This window comes from Triticum urartu, chromosome 5 (assembly GCF_003073215.2).
Source record: "Triticum urartu cultivar G1812 chromosome 5, Tu2.1, whole genome shotgun sequence".
Classification (NCBI taxonomy): Eukaryota; Viridiplantae; Streptophyta; class Magnoliopsida; order Poales; family Poaceae; genus Triticum; species Triticum urartu.
In genome coordinates this window covers 416,734,336-416,754,957 of record NC_053026.1, presented here as the reverse complement: position 1 = coordinate 416,754,957, position 20,622 = coordinate 416,734,336, and the positions used below count along the sequence as shown (strand labels likewise).

Here is a 20,622-nt window from a genome sequence, read left to right as displayed (position 1 = left end):
AATGTTTTTAAAGCTTTATTAATTTAAAAAATTACATGATCAACTTTTTTCACACATTGTATATTTTTCGTATACATGGTCAACATTTTTTTCTATACACATTTAACAATTTTCAAATGCATGATTAACATTTTTCAAAATATTATGTAAAATTTATTTTTGTAATATATATGTTTATTATTTCCGGAAGTGTAAACAAAATTTAAAAAAGAGATGAAAATGAGAAACAAAAAAACGTGACAGAACAAAACCCGAGGATGTGCCCTGGAGCTGCCCTGACGCGTGGGTTTCCCTCGGTCTCGCTTAGAGCGAGACATAGGGGCGCCCCATGTCGCGTTGCGTCTCCCCCGACAATCCTGTCGTCCGCCTCTCCAAGCCGTCGTACCACTCAAACCCCATGACACGAAAAAAGGAGGTGGGAAAAATCCCACTCAAACCCAACGATGGCGGGGAGCACGACGGCCGCGCCGGGCGGCACCATCGGCGCGGGCCAACCGTGGCGCGATCGGAGTCGGAGGCCCTCGTCATGGATTTGTAGCTGTACAGCTTGTGATCTCCTGGTTGTCTTGTCTGCCACCGGCTGGGCACCCGCGCGCCCACCACCTGCTCGTGCAAATGCGCGGCACAGCCCAGCATTTGCACCGCCTGTTGATCCCGATGCCGGATACCCTACCTCCGGGATGCTTACTAGGAGACCATGTGCAACCTTCTTGGTGGAGACACCTTTGCGAAAAATAGACCTGGTCCCAGAGGACTGGCATTATTGCTCAAATCAAGCTGGGGCTTTCTCTGGATGATTCAAGGAGCAGGGGCGCATGCCTGTGATTTGGTATCCAGCTCCTCCTCGCATGAGATCGGTCGTGTACAATGTTTTTCCATTATCTCGGGAACCTCGTCTGATCAATTACATTTTGAGGCAGAAAATACAGAGGTTGTGTGCTCTTTCTGAAGAAGGCGACAGCAGACCGAAGCCCATTCACCCGGTGCCGGCTGCGGATAACTTCAATTAAAAAGGTCAGAATTATGATAGATGGTGGCATGGCATTTTCTCTGGGCATTGCTAAAAAGATCACTGGATCATCTGAATTGGCAGTAGTTTAGTTTCGTGAGCTATTGCTAGTGCTCTAGCTAGAGGCTTCACCACATATGCTCAGTCTCACATGATTCGAGTATTAGGAGAAAAAGTGCCGTGCTGTGCCTGTTTACAGTTTGGCATGCACATGGAGCAATACAGAAGCCTCTATCTATCTCTACTACTTATCTTGTCCTGCAGGACAAACAGTTTATCTGAAAAAACTAGCAGTACAAACAACTAACACAATCTGCTTTGTATCCTGCATATCATCGAAGATGGAACAGTGCCAGACATCTACAAACTGAACATCTTGTTTGTTCCAGAGGGAAGTAAGCATCATGGAGCAAATGAAACACCTCAAGAGTGCCCCACTTGATTTTGGTTGAAAGGGCAGTCATGATGCACCTAACTGCTCATTTAAATAACAGCCTTAGACATGTAGGCCGATCTTCCTATCCTGCATCGCAAAAGTGCTAATCATTCTTTGACATTGTTTTTGGTTACCTATGTATAAACAAGGTCTCATAGGTTAAGCTTTCTGGCCCACCCCTAGTTCGTGCATAACAGCATAGGTCACACACTCACACTTGTAGGCTGAACTTTACTAGTACTAAAAGTCTGCAATTGCAATGTTGCATGATGGTCCAGACCGTTGAGAAGTTTGTTCATGGATCACATGCCCGGGTTGTGAAAAGTGTGGCTGTTCTCTGAACCTTTGAGAGACAGCGTGTGCATGTTAGGCATGATAGACGCCCCGTAAACACCCTGCTACTCTGCTAGTCTCTGGTGGATGTTAGCCTGAAACCAGATAATTGAGATGACCCAGCTGATGGATGTTAGTGAGTAGAATTTCTGTTTGTGCTTCTAGTTGTTACACACATGCAAGATTTGACATGTATAACTACACATATGTGCAGCTGCTTGGTATGAATTGGTTCTGGCTTAAACTAATCAGATCTTTTTTACAGAGCTTTGTTTTTTTTTTGGATAAAGGAGGGGCGCCGGGCCTCTGCATGGAGGTGTGGATTGATGCACAGAGTCAATACATAACCAGGTTGGTTCACTCTAGCTTTATCATGCTCAACTTACTCCAGATCTGTCAGATGGTTGTTCGGTTGGCAATAGAGATACACACGCTTGTCTAAAGTAGTGTTCAGATTAACTAGCTGGGTTAACAGTAGAAGAAAATACATTGTACACAAGGGGATCTTCTTGGCAAGCACCACAGCTAGCACTACAGTATTTCCCGAGACAGATAACCCCATCCGTATTGGCCTACTGGCGCGAGTGCGGCATGCCCGAAGAAAATCTATGGCCATTGCAACCTCGTCCCTACTGCACGCGCGTGCGTGCGCGCTGCCGAAGTGCAAGTGCAGAGCCATCTCCGGTCGCTTTCCCACTGCCTGCGCCCGCTTATCATGCACTGGGCAATCATAGCCGACGCAGAAACAAATCAGCCAGGGGCCATGCCATTACCGCCACTCTCGCCGGTCGCCGTCACCTCATTCTCCATCCATCTATCTTCGTTCCCATTCCATATTTTCTGCGACCTGCTTCAACATCCTTTCCGATCCATCTCTGGAGTCTGGTACATCCATTCCAGCCTATAGAGTAGTGACCGGAGATGCTACCGCCATGTAGAACCCTTAGCTAGGCTCTCAGGTCTGAGCTACCTCCCATAGTCCATCACCGGCTGCATGCCTTTCCACTAAAACATGAGGGCAGCTCCCATGGCCGTCAGGCGCGCGGCCATTCTCCTCCTCCTCCACCTCCACCTCCACCTCATGCTCTTCCATGCCATGGCCGCTGCGGCGGGCGAGAGGCGGGCTGGGACGATCGTCCGGCAGCAGCAGCGTCGGCGGCAAGTGCTTCTGCAGGAGAAGGCCACGCTCCTGGCGTTGAAACGCTCGCTCACCTTGCTGTCGCCGTCGCCTCTGGCCGACTGGAACGAGTCCAACGGCGACGTCTGCGGCCTCACTGGCGTCGCCTGCGACTGGAGGCGGCAGCACGTCATCGGCCTCTCCCTAGGCGACATGAACATCTCTGGCGCCGTGCCGCCGGTCATCGGTAACCTCACTCGCCTCAAGAGCCTCGACATGTCTAGCAATTTCCTCGCAGGGCAGATCCCAGCCGAGCTCTCCAACCTCCGCGGTCTCGAAGTCCTCGACCTCGGCCACAACCAGCTCAGCGGCGGCATACCGCCGTCCTTCTCTGAGCTGGCAAGCTTGGCCTACCTCAGCCTTAAGGATAATCAGCTCTCAGGCCCTATCCCGGCCGTTCTCTTCAAGAACTGCACCCGTCTAGGTCTGGTCGACTTCGGCAACAACGATCTGTCTGGCGAGATTCCCCTGGAAGCCTCAGAGAACATTCTTGTGCTCAACCTCTACTCCAACAGGCTAACCGGAAAACTCCCATGGTGGCTCGCTAACTGCACCTATCTGTACATGCTGGATGTGGAGGACAACTCGCTCGCCGACAAGCTCCCCGCCGGCATCATAGCAGGCAAGCAGCAGCTCAAGTACCTGCATTTGTCCAACAACTACCGGTTCTCGAGCCACGACGGCAACACCAACCTGGAGCCCTTCTTCGCCGCAGTATCGAACTGCTCCCAAATACTGGAGATCGAGGCCGGCGCGGTGGGGATGGGCGGTCGGCTGCCAACCTGGCTTGGCTCGTTGCTCCCACCAAATATATCGCACCTCAACCTGGAGCTCAACAAGATCGAGGGGCCAATCCCGGCCGACATGGGCGACGTGATAAACATCACACTGATGAACCTGTCGAGCAACCAGCTGAATGGGACAGTCCCGGCTTCCATCTGCGGCTTGCCGAAGCTCGAGCGGCTCTCCCTTTCCAACAACGCCCTGAGGGGCATGATCCCAGCGTGCATAGGCAACGCGACGAGCCTCGGCGAGCTGGATCTGTCAGGCAATGCGCTGTCAGGGAGCATCCCGAGCGGCATCGGGACCGGGCTTGTCAACCTCTACCTGCAGAACAACCAGCTGTCCGGGGAGATACCGGCAAACCGCCTTGCCGAATGCATCCGCTTGCTGCACCTTGACCTCTCGAACAACAGCTTGACCGGAGAGGTACCGGACATGGTCTCTGGCACCGACATTATATCTCTGAACCTGTCGCACAACCAGATCAGAGGTGAGCTTCCACGGGGGCTCGGCGACATGCAACAAGTGCAAACGATTGACCTGTCCTGGAACAACTTCAGTGGCATGATCTCCCCGCAGATTGGGCTCTGCCGGGAGCTGGAGGTTCTGGACCTGTCGCACAACTTGCTCACCGGCGTCCTACCGTCGTCCCTCGACCTCCTCAAGGACCTCAAAAACCTGGACGTCTCCAACAACTCCCTGACCGGTGAGATCCCTGCAAACCTGACGAAATGCACCAGCCTGAAACATTTCAACCTGTCATACAATAACTTCGTCGGCCATGTGCCCACCACTGGCGTCTTTGCGGACTTCACCTTCCTGTCCTACATTGGCAACCCACGGCTCTGCGGCTCGGTGGTGAGGCGCAACTGCCAAAGACACCGCCCATGGTATCAGTCCCGGAAGTATTTGGTCGTGATGTGCGTCTGCGCCGCCGTGCTAGCATTCGTGCTGACAATCCTCTGCGCGGTCGGTGCCTGGAAGATCCGGGATTGGCTAGCTGCAATGCGGGAGGACATGTTCAGGGGCCGACGCAGCGGAGGCTCGTCACCGGTGATGAAGTACAAGTACCCGCGGATCACACACCAGGAGTTGGTTGAGGCGACGGAGGAGTTCAGCGCAGACCGGCTCGTCGGAACGGGCAGCTACGGCCGCGTGTACCGTGGCACGCTGCGGGACGGCACCATGGTTGCCGTGAAGGTGCTGCAGCTCCAGTCAGGGAACTCGACCAAGAGCTTCAGCCGCGAGTGCCAGGTCCTGAAGCGCATCCGCCACCGGAACCTCATGCGGATCATCACCGCATGCAGCCTGGCGGACTTCAAGGCGCTGGTCCTGCCCTTCATGGCGAAGGGCAGCCTGGAGCGGTGCCTCTATGCTGGACCGCCGGCCGAGCTCAGCCTGGTGCAGCGCGTCAACATCTGCAGCGACATCGCCGAGGGGGTTGCCTACCTGCACCACCACTCACCGGTCAAGGTCATCCACTGTGACCTCAAGCCAAGCAACGTCCTCATCAACGATGACATGACCGCGCTGGTGTCCGACTTCGGCATCTCCCGGCTGGTCATGAGCGTTGGCGGGGTGGCCAACATGGCCGACGTCGGCGCCTCCACCGCCAACATGCTGTGCGGTTCCATCGGATACATTCCTCCAGGTACGTACCATGAAACCACACACTGCTAAAGCTAATTCACAAGCTATTCTGGTGATGAGTTCTCAGATTCTTAGTTCTGAGTGGTTCTTACTTCTTGGTCAATGATCTAAAGAGTATGGCTACGGCTCGAACCCGACGACGAAGGGCGATGTGTACAGCTTCGGCGTTCTGGTGATGGAGATGGTAACGAGGAAGAAGCCGATTGACGACATGTTTGAGGGCGGGCTGAGCCTGCACAAGTGGGTGAAGAGCCACTACCATGGCCGGGCCCACGCGGTGGTCGACCAGGCGCTGGCCAGGATGGTTCTGGACCAGACGCCCGAGGTGAGGAGGATGTCGGACGCGGCCATCGGCGAGCTGCTGGAGCTCGGCATTCTCTGCACCCAGGAGAGCGCGTCCACGCGGCCGTCTATGCTGGACGCCGCCGATGACCTGGACCGGCTCAAGCGGTACCTCGGCGGCGACACCGCCGCTACATTCGAGTCCTCGTTGGGCTTCTCATCCACGGTAGTTGAAGATATTGATGACTAGCTTAGCGGTGGCAAACTATCAAATTAACAGGGATACGTTGTGCATGCGTGATTAGGAATTTATGCAGTCGTGAAGGGAGAAGATGATCACAAGATGTATGTTTATCATTCTTTCAAAGTGTCTGATTTGATGTAATATTAGCTTTATACATAGGCTTGATTAATTACAGACTGAATTAAGTTCAGGAAGTAACTGATTAGCTCAGTGTGACGGCTATCTTCTGTTTTTACCTTTGTTTTGTCCCCGTACCATCTACTCCAAAACAATCAGATGTCTCCCTTTTGTTTGGCAAACTTGAAAATTACTCCCTCCGTCCCATAATATAAGAGCGTTTTTGACACTATGTCAAAAACACAGTGTAAAAAATGCTCTTATATTATGGGATGGAGGGAGTAGATTATTATTATTTTTGAGAAAAACTTGAAAAATCAGATGTTAGTATGTTACTGAAGTATCGGAGTACACTGAAAATGGAGTCACGCGCACTACTGAATGGGTCGAGAGCACAAATTGTTTCATCTTCTGTGATATACCAGTGCCCTTTTACCATGCTAAAGCAGACTAGTTTGCAGTTGCAAGAACCACAGCCTTTTGAGCACGAAGTTGGCACCTTTTCTACGTAGGCTTTACAGAAAGGTTAGGATAGGAGTGGTGAAACAGCAAAGTTGCATATGGATTTCAGATGGAAGGTTTGGTCCATGTACACCTTCTATCTATGTATATATGATGGATATATAAACCGAGCGTGCGCCGGAGCATATCATGAGCAATCCCCTAGAATGGACCAGCCTAGCAAATATGATAACCTGATCATGCAGATGATGCGTATCCCTGTTGTGCTCTTAATGCCCCACTGATGACGCTTCTGGTTGGATGCTTCTTTCTTTCTAGGACTAGGATTGGTCCCCCGTCCGCGTATCCGGTTTGCGGGTATAGCTTAACATGCTATGATTCATCCCATCATCATTCATCTTGTTCCTCAGCAATGTCTTGATAATCTTCATTGTTTAGGGCATTTTCAATGCTGATCCTCAAATTTGCTCAGGCATCTGTCCATGGACAGGGGGCCGAATCTACGGGCACTTATATCGAAGGCCGTCATCCAACAGTGTTTGCATACATTTTAAACAACTTTTCAACTAACCGGACGAAATTATGCAAACACGGCGGATTTTCATATAAACCGGATGAGATTCATGCAAAAACGGTGGATTTTAGAAGAAGAAAAAACCCGACCTAAACCTATCCTATGGTGACGGCCGTCGTCCACTTCCTTTCTATTCCACATCGTCGACCACCTCCTTCATCTGCCGTCTCCATGAGCGGCGACGGTAAGACACATGAAGTGAAGGTGCGGTCTCCGGCGAGAAAGAGTAGAACATGGGAGACAGACCGGCCCACTTGGGGCACAATGCCCTGCCGCCTCCCATGCCCTACTCATCCTTGGACGAGTCCGCGACCTGTCCATTATCGACGCCGGTGGGCATGAGGTCGATGATGGACGTGGACGGTCAGTCATTGTCCACCTGCCACGTGTGGGGCTGATAGTTCAATGGGGCGTGTAGGAGGTGCAGCTAGCAGTCGCGTCCGCGTCCGCCTGAGGCGGAACTTCATTGCGAGTAGCGCGCGGCCTCTTAGTGAGTTTGGCAAGCGAGTACAATAGTGATCTAGGAGTAGATCACTGGACATTGGTCAAAATTATCCTTAGTGGAATAAGGATATGTTTCTCGATTATGAGGTGACAAAAAGTTCGTCGTAAAGGGTTACGTTGATGCAAAGTTTGACATTGATCCAGATGACTCAAAGTCTCAATCTGGATACATATTGAAAGTGGGAGTAATTAGCTAGAGTAGCTCCGTGCAGAGCATTGTTGACATAAAAATTTGCAAAATACATACGGATCTGAATGTGGCAGACCCGTTGACTAAACTTTCCTCACAAGCAAAACATGATCACACCTTAGTACTCTTTGGGTATTAATCACATAGCGATGTGAACTAGATTATTAACTCTAGTAAACCCTTTGGGTGTTGGTCACATGACGATGTGAACTATGGGTGTTAATTACATGGTGATGTGAACTATTGATGTTAAATCACATGACGATGTGAACTAGATTATTGACTCTAGTGCAAGTGGGAGACTGAAGGAAATATGCCCTAGAGGCAATAATAAAGTTATTATTTATTTCCTTATATCATGATAAATGTTTATTATTCATGCTAGAATTGTATTAACCGGAAACATAATACATGTGTGAATACATAGACAAACAGAGTGTCACTAATATGCCTCTACTTGACTAGCTCGTTGAATCAAAGATGGTTAAGTTTCCTAGCCATAGACATGAGTTGTCATTTGATTAACGGGTCACATCATTAGAGAATGATGTGATTGACTTGACACATTCCGTTAGCATAGCACTTGATCGTTTAGTTTGTTGCTATTGCTTTCTTCATGACTTATACATGTTCCTATGACTATGAGATTATGCAACTCCCGTTTACCGAAGGAACACTTTGTGTGCTACCAAACGTCACAACATAACTGGGTGATTATAAAGGTGCTCTACAGGTGTCTCCGAAGGTACTTGTTGGGTTGGCATATTTCGATATTATGATTTGTCACTCCGATTGTCAGAGAGGTATATCTGGGCCCTCTCAGTAATGCACATCACTTAAGCCTTGCAAGCATTGCAACTAATGAGTTAGTTGCAGGATGATGTATTACAGAACGAGTAAAGAGACTTGCCGATAACGAGATTGAACTAGGTATTGAGATACCGACGATCGAATCTCGGGCAAGTAACATACCGATGACAAAGGGAACAACGTATGTTGTTGTGCGGTTTGAGCGATAAAGATCTTCGTAGAATATGTGGGAGCCAATATGAGCATCCAGGTTCCGCTATTGGTTATTGACCGGAGACGTGTCTCGGTCATGTCTACATAGTTCTCGAACCCGTAGGGTCCGCACGCTTAACGTTACAATGACAGTTATATTATGAGTTTATATGTTTTGATGTACCGAAGATTGTTTGGAGTCCCGGATGTGATCAAGGACATGACGAGGAGTCTCGAAATGGTCGAGACATGAAGATTGATATATTGGAAGCCTATGTTTGGATGTCGGAAGTGTTTCGGGTGAAATCGGGATTTTACCGGAGTACCGGGAGGTTACCGAAACCCCCGGGGGGCTTAATGGGCCTACATGGGCCTTAGTGGAAATAGAGGGAAGCAAGGGGAGTGTGGGGCGCGCCCCCCCAAGGCCCAAACCGAATTGGTTTAGGGCAAGGGGGGCGGCCCCCTCTTTCCTTCTTCCCCTCTCTCTTTCCTTCTCCCGAATCCTATTCCAACGTATGACTCCTGCTGGCGCGCCCTCTCCCTGGCCGGCCGCACCCCCCTTGCTCCTTTATATATGGGGGCAGGGAGGCACCCCATAGACATAACAATTGATCGTTTGATCCTTTAGCCGTGTGCGGTGCCCCCCTCCACCATAGTCCACCTCGATATTACTGTAGCGGTGCTTAGGCGAAGCCCTGCGTCGGTAGAACATCAACATCATCACCACACTGTCATGCTGACGAAGCTCTCACTCAACACTCGGCTGGATCAGAGTTCGAGAGACGTCATCGGGCTGAACGTGTGCTGAACTCGGAGGTGCCGTACGTTCGGTACTTGATCGGTCGGGTCGTGAAGACGTACGACTACATCAACCGCGTTGTGCTAACGCTTCCACTTTCGGTCTACGAGGGTACGTAGACAACACTCTTCCCTCTCATTTCTATGCATCACCATGATCTTGCGTGTGCGTAGGAATTTTTTTGAAATCACTACAATCCCCAACAGTGGCATCCGAGCTAGGTTTTATGCGTTGATGTAATATGCACGAGTAGAACACAAGTGAGTTATGGGCGATATAAGTCATACTGCTTACCAGCATGTCACACTTTGGTTCGCGGTATTGTTGGATGAAGCGTCCCGGACCGACATTATGCGTACGCTTACGCGAGACTGGTTTTACCGCCGTGCTAAGCACACAGGTGACTAGCGGGTGTCAGTTTCTCCAACTTTCGTTGAATCAAGTGTGGCTACGCCCGGTCCTTGAGAAGGTTAAACCAACACTAACTTGACAAACTATCGTTGGGTTTTGATGCGTAGGTAAGAACGGTTCTTGCTCAGCCCGTAGCAGCCACGTAAAACTTGCAACAACAAAGTAGAGGACGTCTAACTTGTTTTTGCAGGGCATGTTGTGATGTGATATGGTCAAGACGTGATGAGATATAAGTTGTTGTATAAGATGATCATGTTTTGTTGAAGTTATCGGCAACTGGCAGAAGCCTTATGGTTGTTTCTTTATTGCATAAGATGTAAGAGCCAAATAATTGCTTTACTTTATCGCTATGCGATAGCAATAGTTGCAAGAGCAATAGTTGGCGAGACGACCATGTGACGACACATTGATATAGATCAAGATGATGGAGATCATGGTGTCATGCCGGTGACGATGGAAATCATGACGATGCTTTGGAGATGGAGATCAAAGGCACAAGATGATGATGGCCATATCATGTCACATATTTTGATTGCATATGATGTTTATCTTTTATACATCTTATTTTGCTTAGTTCGGCGGTAGCATTATAAGATGATCTCTCACTAAATTTCAAGATAAAAGTGTTCTCCTGAGTATGCACCATTGCCAAAGTTTGTCGTGCCCAGACATCACGTGATGATCGGGTGTGATAAGTTCTACGTCCATCTACAACGGGTGCAAGCCAGTTTTGCACACGCAGAATACTCTGGTTAAACTTGACGAGCCTAGCATATGCAGATATGGCCTCGGAACACTGAGACTGAAAGGTCGAGCGTGAATTATATAGTAGATATGATCAACATAATGATGTTCACCATTGAAAGCTACTCCATTTCACGTGATGACCGGTTATGGTTTAGTTGATTTGGATCACGTGATCACTTAGATGATTAGAGGGATGTCTATCTAAGTGGGATTTCTTAAGTAATATGATTAATTGAACTTTAATTTATCATGAACTTAGTCCTGGTAGTATTAGCATATCTATGTTGTAGATCAATAGCTCGCGATGTTGCTCCCCGTTTAATTTTTATATGTTCCTAGAGAAAACTAAGTTGAAAAATGTTAGTAGCAATGATGCGGATTGGATCCGTGATCTGAGGATTATCCTCATTGATGCACAGAAGAATTATGTCCTTGATGCACCGCTAGGTGACAGACCTATTGCAGGAGCAGATGCAGACGTTATGAACGTTTGGCTAGCTCAATATGATGACTACTTGATAGTTTGGTGCACCATGCTTAACGGCTTAGAATCGGGATTTCAAAGACGTTCTGAACGTCATGGAACATATGAGATGTTCTAGGAGTTGAAGTTAATATTTCAAGCAAATACCCGAGTTGAGAGATATGAAGTCTCCAACAAGTTCTATAGCTAAAAGATGGAAGAGAATAGCTCAAGCAGTGAGCATGTGCTCAGATTGTCTGGGTACTACAATCGCTTGAATCAAGTGGGAGTTAATCTTCCAGATAAAATAGTGATCGACAGAATTCTCTAGTCACCATCACCAAGTTAATAGAACTTCATGATGAATTATAATATGCAAGGGATAACAGAAACGATTCCCAAGCTCTTCGTGATGCTGAAATCGACGAAAGTAGAAATCAAGAAAAGCATCAAGTGTTGATGGTAAACAAAACCACTAGTTTCAAGTAAAGGGACAAAGGGAAGAAAGGGGAACTTCAAGAAGAATGGCAAGCAAGTTGCTACTCAAGTGAAAAACCCAAGTCTGGACATAAGCCTGAAACTGAGTGCTTCTACTGCAAAGGGACTGGTCACTGGAAGAAGAACTACCCCAAGTAATTGGCGGATAAGAAGGATGGCAAAGTGAACATAGGTATATTTGATATACATGTTATTGATGTGTACTTTACTAGTGTTTATAGAAACCCCTCAGTATTTGATACTAGTTCAGTTGCTAAGAATAGTAACTCGAAACGAGAGTTGCAGAATGAACAGAGACTAGTTAAGGGTGAAGTGACGATGTGTATTGGAAATGGTTCCAAGATTGATATGATCATCATTGCACACTCCCTATACTTTCGAGATTAGTGTTAAACCTAAAATAAATGTTATTTAGTGTTTGCGTTGAGCATGAATATGATTGGATCATGTTTATTGCAATACGGTTATTCATGTAAGTTAGAGAATAATTGTTGTTCTGTTTACATGAATAAAACCTTCTATGGTCATACACCCAATGAAAATGGTTTGTTGGATCTCGATCGTGGTGATACACATTTTCATAATATTGAAGCCAAAAGATGCAAAGTTAATAATGATAGTGTAACTTATTTGTGGCACTGCCGTTTAGGTCATATTGGTGTAAAGCGCATGAAGAAAATCCATGCTGATGGGCTTTTGGAACCACTTGATTATGAATCAGTTGATGCTTGCGAACCATGCCTCATGGGCAAGATGACTAAGACTCCATTCTCTGGAACAATGGAGCGAGCAACAGATTTGTTGGAAATCATACATACTGATGTATGTGGTCCGATGAATATTGAGGCTCACGGCAGGTATCATTATTTTCTGATCTTCACAGATGATTTGAGCAGATATGAGTATATCTACTTGATGAAACACAAGTCTGAAGCATTTGAAAAGTTCAAAGAATTTCAGAGTGAAGTGGAGAATCATCGTAACAAAAATAAAAGTTTCTACGATATGATCCCAGAAGTAAAATATTTGAGTTACGAGTTTGACCTTCAGTTAAAACAATGTGAAATAGTTTCACTACTCATGCCACCTGGAACACCACAGTGTAATGGTGTGTCCGAACGTCGTAACCGTACTTTATTAGATATGGTGCGACCTATGATGTCTCTTACCGATTTACCACTATCGTTTTGGGGTTATGCATTAGAGACAGCTACATTCACGTTAAATAGGGCACCATCTAAATCCGTTGAGACGACACCGTATGAATTATGGTTTGGCAAGAAACCTAAGTTGCCGTTTCTTAAAGTTTGAGGTTGCAATGCTTATGTGAAAAAGTTTCAATCTGATAAGCTCAAACCCAAATCGGAGAAGTGCGTCTTCATAGGATACCCAAAAGAAAATGCTTGGTACACCTTCTATCATAGATCCGACGGCAAGATATTCATTGCTGAGAATGGATCCTTTCTAGAGAAGGAGTTTCTCTTGAAAGAAGTGAGTGGGAGGAAAGTAGAACTTGATGAGGTAATTGTACCTGCTCCCTTATTGGAAAGTAGTTCATCATAGAAATCTGTTCCTGTGACTACTACACCAATTAGTGAGGAAGCTAATGATGATGATCATGTAACTTCAGATCAAGTTACTACAGAAACCTCATAGGTAAACCAGAGTGAGATCCGCACCAGAGTGGTACGGTAATCCTGTTCTGAAGGTCATGTTACTTGACCATGATGAGCCTACGAACTATGAGGAAGCGATGATGAGCCCAGATTCTGCGAAATGGCTTGAGGCCATGAAATCTTAGATGAGATCCATGCATGAGAATAAAGTATGGACTTTGATTGACTTGCCCAATGATCGGCGAGCCATTGAGATTAAATGGATCTTCAAGAGGAAGACGGACGCTGATAGTAGTGTTACTATCTACAAAGCTAGAATTGTCGTAAAAAGGTTTTCAACAAGTTCAAGGTGTTGACTACGATGAGAGTTTCTCACTTGTATCTATGCTTAAGTCTGTCTGAATCATGTTAACAATTGCCGCATTTTATGAAATCTGGCAAATGGATAAACAAAACTGCATTCCTTAATGGATTTATTAAAGAAGAGTTGTATATGATGCAACCAGAAGGTTTTGTCAATCCAAAAAGTGCTAACAAAATATGCAAGCTCCAGCGATCCATCTATGGACTGGTGCAAGCATCTCGGAGTTGGAATATACGCTTTGATAAGTTGATCAAAGCATATAGTTTTATACAGACTTGCGGTGAAGCCTGTATTTACAAGAAAAGTGAGTGGGAGCACTACAACATTTTTGATAAGTATATGTGAATGACATATTGTTGACCGGAGATAATGTAGAGTTATTCTGCAAAGCATAAAGGAATGTTTGAAAGGAGTATTTTTTTTTCAAAGAAAGACCTCGGTGAAGCTACTTACATATTGAGCATCAAGATCTATAGAGATAGATCAAGACGCTTGATAAGTTTTTCAATGAGTACATACCTTGACAAGATTTTGAAGTAGTTCAAAATGGAACAGTCAAAGAAGGAGTTCTTGCCTGTGTTACAAGGTGTGAAGTTGAGTAAGACTCAAAACCCGACCACGGCAGAAGATAGAGAGAGAATGAAAGTCATTCCCTATGCCTCAGTCATAGGTTCTATAAAGTATGTCATGCTGTGTACCAGACCTATTGTATACCCTGCCCTGAGTTTGGCAAGGGAGTACAATAGTGATCTAGGAGTAGATCACTGGACATTGGTCAAAATTATCCTTAGTGGAATAAGGATATGTTTCTCGATTATGGAGGTGACAAAAGGTTCGTCGTAAAGGGTTACGTCGATGCAAGTTTTGACACTGATCCAGATGACTCAAAGTCTCAATCTGGATACATATTGAAAGTGGAGTAATTAGCTAGAGTAGCTCCGTGCAGAGCATTGTTGACATAGAAATTTGCAAAATACATACGGATCTGAATGGTGGCAGACCCGTTGACTAAACTTCCCTCACAAGCAAAACATGATCACACCTTAGTACTCTTTGGGTATTAATCATATAGCGATGTGAACTAGATTATTAACTCTAGTAAACCCTTTGGATGTTCGTCACATGACGATGTGAACTATGGGTGTTAATCACATGGTGATGTGAACTATTGATGTTAAATCACATGGCGATGTGAACTAGATTATTGACTCTAGTGCAAGTGGGAGACTGAAGAAAATATGCCCTAGAGGCAATAATAAAGTTATTATTTATTTCCTTATATCATGATAAATGTTTATTATTCATGCTAGAATTGTATTAACCGTAAACATAATACATGTGTGAATACATAGACAAACAGAGTGTCACTAGTATGCCTCTACTTGACTAGCTCGTTGAATCAAAGATGGTTAAGTTTCCTAGCCATAGACATGAGTTGTCATTTGATTAACGGGGTCACATCATTAGAGAATGATGTGATTGACTTGACACATTCCGTTAGCATAGCACTTGATCGTTTAGTTTGTTGATATTGCTTTCTTCATGACTTATACATGTTCCTATGACTATGAGATTATGCAACTCCTGTTTACAGGAGGAACACTTTGTGTGCTACCAAACGTCACAACGTAACTGGGTGATTATAAAGGTGCTCTACAGGTGTCTCCAAAGGTACTTGTTGGGTTGGCGTATTTCGAGATTATGATTTGTCACTCCGATTGTCGGAGAGGTATCTCTGGGCCCTCTCCGTAATGCACATCACTTCAGCCTTGCAAGCATTGCAACTAATGAGTTAGTTGCGGGATGATGTATTACAAAATGAGTAAAGAGACTTGCCGATAACGAGATTGAACTAGGTATTGAGATACCGACGATCAAATCTCGGGCAAGTAACATACCAATGACAAAGGGTACAACGTATGTTGTTGTGCGGTTTGAGCGATAAAGATCTTCGTAGAATATGTGGGAGCCAATATGAGCATCCAGGTTCCGTTATTGGTTATTGACCGGAGACGTGTCTCGGTCATGTCTACATAGTTCTCGAACCCGTAGGGTCCGCACGCTTAACGTTACGATGACAGTTATATTATGAGTTTATATGTTTTGATGTACCGAAGATTTTTCGGAGTCCTGGATGTGATCAAGGACATGACGAGGAGTCTCGAAATGGTCGAGACATGAAGATTGATATATTGGAAGCCTATGTTTGGATGTCGGAAGTGTTCCGGGTGAAATCGGGATTTTACCGGAGTACCGGGAGGTAACCGGAACCCCCGGGGGGCTTAATGGGCCTACATGGGCCTTAGTGGAAATAGAGGGAAGCAAGGGGAGTGTGGGGCGCGCCCCCCCAAGGCCCAAACCGAATTGGTTTAGGGCAAAGGGGGTCGGCCCCCTCTTTCCTTCTTCCCCTCTTTCTTTCCTTTTCCTGAATCCTATTCCAATTAGGAAAGGGGGGAGTCCTAATCCCGGTGGGAGTAGGACTCCTCCTGGCGCGCCCTCTCCCTGGCCGGCCGCACCCCCCCTTGCTCCTTTATATACGGGGGCAGGGGGCACCCCATAGACACAACAATTGATCGTTTGATCCTTTAGCCGTGTGCGGTGCCCCCTCCACCATAGTCCACCTCGATATTACTGTAGCGGTGCTTAGGCGAAGCCCTGCGTCGGTAGAACATTAACATCGTCACCACACTGTCGTGCTGACGAAACTCTCCCTCAACACTCGGCTGGATCGGAGTTCGAGGGACGTCATCGGGCTGAACGTGTGCTGAACTCGGAGGTGTCGTACGTTCGGTACTTGATCGGTCAGATCGTGAAGACGTATGACTACATCAACCGCATTGTGCTAACGCTTCCGCTTTCGGTCTACGAGGGTACGTAGACAACACTCTCCCCTCTCGTTGCTATGCATCACCATGATCTTGCGTGTGCGTAGGAATTTTTTTTGAAATTACTACGTTCCCCAACAATTAGATCATGTGCTACTCCGCACCGAAGTTCGAGTTCGCCGTTGCCATGGCGGACACGGCCTCCTCACTTGCGTGCTTGTCGTAGATTTGGCCCTCCGCTAGCCGGTGCTGCTCGAGGAGGAACAAATTGTACCTCTGCTCCTCCTGAGCCTGTCGGAACGCCGACACAAGCTCCTCCTCCTCCGCCATGGCAGCGTCGTAGTGCGCCTGCGCCTGCTCCATAGTCAGGCCAACATGCACCGACGCGGGGTTCGGGGCCGTGTCGTCATCGGAGCCCGTGGGGTCGCCGTCGGAGCCTCGGGCGAGCTACTGGAATGCCCTGCTTGATCTGCCTGGCATGGTGGGACTGCCAGGCGGCTGCAAGGACGGCCACCTCGTGTTTCATCTCCGGCAACAGACTATCCCACAGAGCATTCCCGCTCACGGTCATGGGGATGTGGAGCAAAGGGAGGAGGATGTGTTGTGGAGATATCTGGGTGTGGCTGCCTTTAATAGCAGATTTCGGTGAGGCCAAGCGTCTAGGTGCGTCAATGCGTGGCGCCGGAGTTGGTTCCTTGTCTGGCGAGCCTACTTAATGGCGGCATACAGACGGACGGGCATTGTACGGGCGTGCTAGATATCCGTCCTGTCCTGAATAACAAACTCCACTCCGACAGTGAACAAACACCGACACCAGGGACGTGGCGTGGGTGGCTCCCTCAGCCGGTGCGACGCTTCAATGCCGGCGCCAGTCAGAAGTCGCTTCCGCTCTGGACCGACGTCATTGCGGAGGGGCCGCTCTGCATGGGCATGAATGCAGGCAGCTGGCGTCGGGTGGGAACACACGCGGGCGAGGGAGGAGGGCTTTTTGCGGGCTAGGGCGGACAGAATTGGCGTGGTATCGATCTGGACGCTCGCAAAGCCCTCCTAATTTGTCTCTGGTGTTCGGGAAAAAGCACGTCTAGACTTTCCAAGAACCGATACAGATCCGTGTTGGATGACAAAACACATTTGGACAGCGCGGTCCGAACTTACGCAGACGGTTTATGGGTCGGCATCGGAGATGCCTGCTCTTTCCATTATTGTTGTTGCTACCAGCAAAATCAAGGTCAACTATGTTAAATGACCTGGTGTTGACTTTTGAAGCATAGGTGCATTGAAACACTTTATTTTAAGAAGACTAAAAATGGCATCTAAAAGTTTTAAAAAGAACTTAACTTTTTAAACAAATGAAATACATATTGATGTTCTCTATGTACTGTTAATTTCCGCTCAATAATACATTACATTATATATGCTACATAGAAAACGAAAATTCAGCCCAAAAACAAAGAAAACCCATTTTTGTGCATGTATTGATGAAACTTTGTATATCCCTAAAGATACTAAGCTCCCTAGGGAGGGAGCTTTCTCAGCCCTCCTCTTTTATTGACCATTAGATCCAGATTGAAATGATCTGGATCATCTAAGAGCATCTCCAGCCACGCCCCCAACAGGCCCTCAGGCCACTTTTTGGCGCCGGTGCAAAAAAACACCCTAGTCGCGCCTCCAAGACGTCGAAAAGCACCGATTCGCCCCGTTTTGGGCCCGGCAGGCCGAACCCGACGCACTGGGGGCGATCAGGGGCTCCGGCGCAAGGGAAAAGCGCGGCTGGCCCACACCGTCAGGTGAAAAGTCAAGTTTTTCTTCCCCGACTCGCCTCCCACCCCCCGCGCCCTCGGCCGCCACTAGTTGTATCCCGGCACAGCTCGCCACCCTTCACCGCTAGATAGCCAATCCCCGCCGAAAAAATAGCAGAGGTTCGCCGAGGCAGCCCCTCCACCAACAGCTGGGCGTTTCCGGCCGCGGAGGGACAGTTTAGCGGCGGGTACACGCCCTCCAGGCGCAAGGTGTTCAGTGATTTGCCTGCCTCGGCGATGGACTCAGATGACGAGGAAGCGCTCGCCGCGCTGCTGGAGGAGGAAGCCGAGGCCGATGTCCAGGAAGAAGATGATCTCATGGTGCTCACCGCCCTCGCCTAGCTGCTGGCGAGCAATGAAAAGCCGCGGCGAGGTGGCTCGGCGCTGGGGCGGGTGAAAGCAAAGAACCGACATCGTCTCGAAGGCTACTGCATGCTCTACTCCGACTACTTCGCCGACGCTCCACTGCATGGCGACAAGACATTTCGGCACTGTTATCGGATGAGTCGAAAGCTTTTCCTCGGGATTGTGAATTCCATCCGGGAGTTCGACAACTACTTCAAGTGCAAGAAGGATTGCACTGGCAAACTTGGATTCACCTCGATCCAGAAGTGCACGACAGCAATGAGGATGCTTGCATATGGAGCTCCCGATGATTCGCTCGACGACTATGGGCGCATGGCCGACTCCACCACCATTGAGTGTTTCTACAAGTTCTGTCAGGCAGTCGTGGCAGTGTTTGGGCCGCAATACTTGCGAACACCCAATGCGGAAGACATTGCTCGGATCCTAGCACAGAATGCAGCAAGAGGATTTCCTGGGATGCTTGGAAGCATCGACTGCATGCATTGGAAATGGAAGAACTACCCATTTGGTTGGCAGGGGATGTACAAAGGCGCCAAAGGCAGTTGCAGTGTGGTACTTGAGGCGGTGGCCACACAGGACCTCTGGATTTGGCACTCCTTCTTTGGTATGCCAGGAACTCACAATGACATCAACGTGCTGCAATGCTCCCCTATCTTTGCCAAGCTTGTTGAAGGTCATTCTCCTCCAGTGAACTTCGAGCTCAATGGGCGGCACTACAACAAGGGGTACTACCTAGCTGATGGCATCTATCCGAGATGGTCTACATTTGTGAAGACTATCTCAAACGTTGTGCCAGGAGGCAAGAAGTCCCACTTTGCCAAGGTGCAGGAGGCTTGCAGGAAGGATGTCGAGCGGGCTTTTGGTGTGCTCCAATCTCGATTTGCTGTTGTCCGCTACCCTACTCAGACCTGGTCGAAAGATCAAATGTGGGAGATCATGACTTGCTGTTGTTAAGGCATATCTCTCTCGATGTAGTTTTGGTGATTGATGACAACAGGTTTGCGGACTAGCCGTGTGCTTTGAGCATTTCAGAGATTCATCCTTTGGCACGAGACAGTTTCTTTCCCCTCGGAGTGTTTTTCAAGACGGTGTAGCTCTTTCGTTTCTTGTTTGGTGAACTAGTTTCGTAGGAGTCACCGTACTATCGAGAGGGGGTCCGCTTTGGTAAGGCTAGGGTGGAATCATCACGTACACTTCCGTTTCACACCCTCTGGGCCTTCCCGCGTCGTTGGAGGTTTGATTCCCTGCTGGATGGGCAGTCTTTGGCCCCAGCGGTAGCACTGCGGTGCCCAGCGGTATTAGCGCTTGAGGGTCCTTAGCGGTAGTACCGCTGCGGTACCGGGTCACTACCGTCTCGACTCGAGGGGGGCGCATCTCGTGTCGGGTTGAGCGGCACTTGAAGTGGTAGTAGGTGCGATAGTACCGCTCGAGAGCGGTAGTACCGCCCTACCACCGCGGCAGTACCGCGCTGGGCACGGTCCCTCCTCTACCTTCAAGCCCTCCCAGGCTGGGCGGTAGTACCGCAAGGGGGGGCGGTAGTACCGCTGCCCCCTACGGTAGTACCGCCCTCTGCGGGGCTGTTTTGGAGGTAATGGTTGGATGGGGCCCTTTAGTATAAAAGGGGGTCCCCTTCTTCCTCGTTGACCCACCTCTTCCCCCATAAGCTCCATTAATGCTCCAAGCTCCATTTTCGCCCGATCTCTCTCCCTAGCCAATCATACTTGTTGATTTGCTCGGGAGTGGTTGAGAAGGCCCCGATCTACACTTCCATCAAGAGAAATTTGATTCCACCACCAATCCCTAGCGGATCTTGTTACTCTTGGGTGTTTGAGCACCCTAGACGGCTGAGGTCACCATGGAGCCATAGTCCATTGTGGTGAAGCTTCGTGGTGTTGTTGGGAGCCTCCGATTAAGTTGTGGAGATTGCCCCAACCTTGTTTGTAAAGGTCCGGTCACCGCCTCCAAGGGCAC

General features: G+C 48.2%; 1 protein-coding gene across 1 annotated transcript; it reads left to right on the top strand.

Annotated features, from left to right (window-relative positions):
* Positions 1-362: 362 nt before the first annotated feature.
* Positions 363-6,136, top strand: LOC125509423 (putative leucine-rich repeat receptor-like serine/threonine-protein kinase At2g24130). Its single transcript, XM_048674401.1, has 4 exons — positions 363-829; positions 921-1,014; positions 2,044-5,389; positions 5,502-6,136. The coding sequence occupies exons 3-4, from the start codon at positions 2,791-2,793 to the stop codon at positions 5,918-5,920; spliced, it is 3,018 nt and encodes a 1,005-aa protein (XP_048530358.1). The 5' UTR covers positions 363-829; positions 921-1,014; positions 2,044-2,790; the 3' UTR covers positions 5,921-6,136.
* The last annotated feature ends 14,486 nt before the right edge of the window (positions 6,137-20,622 follow it).

Excerpts from the sequence above, each read along its gene's own strand:
- LOC125509423 (XM_048674401.1), top strand. The coding sequence starts at position 2,791 with ATGAGGGCAGCTCCCATGGCCGTCAGGCGCGCGGCCATTCTCCTCCTC. Across the intron at positions 5,390-5,501 it reads CATCGGATACATTCCTCCAG|AGTATGGCTACGGCTCGAAC; the intron begins GTACGTACCATG and ends AATGATCTAAAG.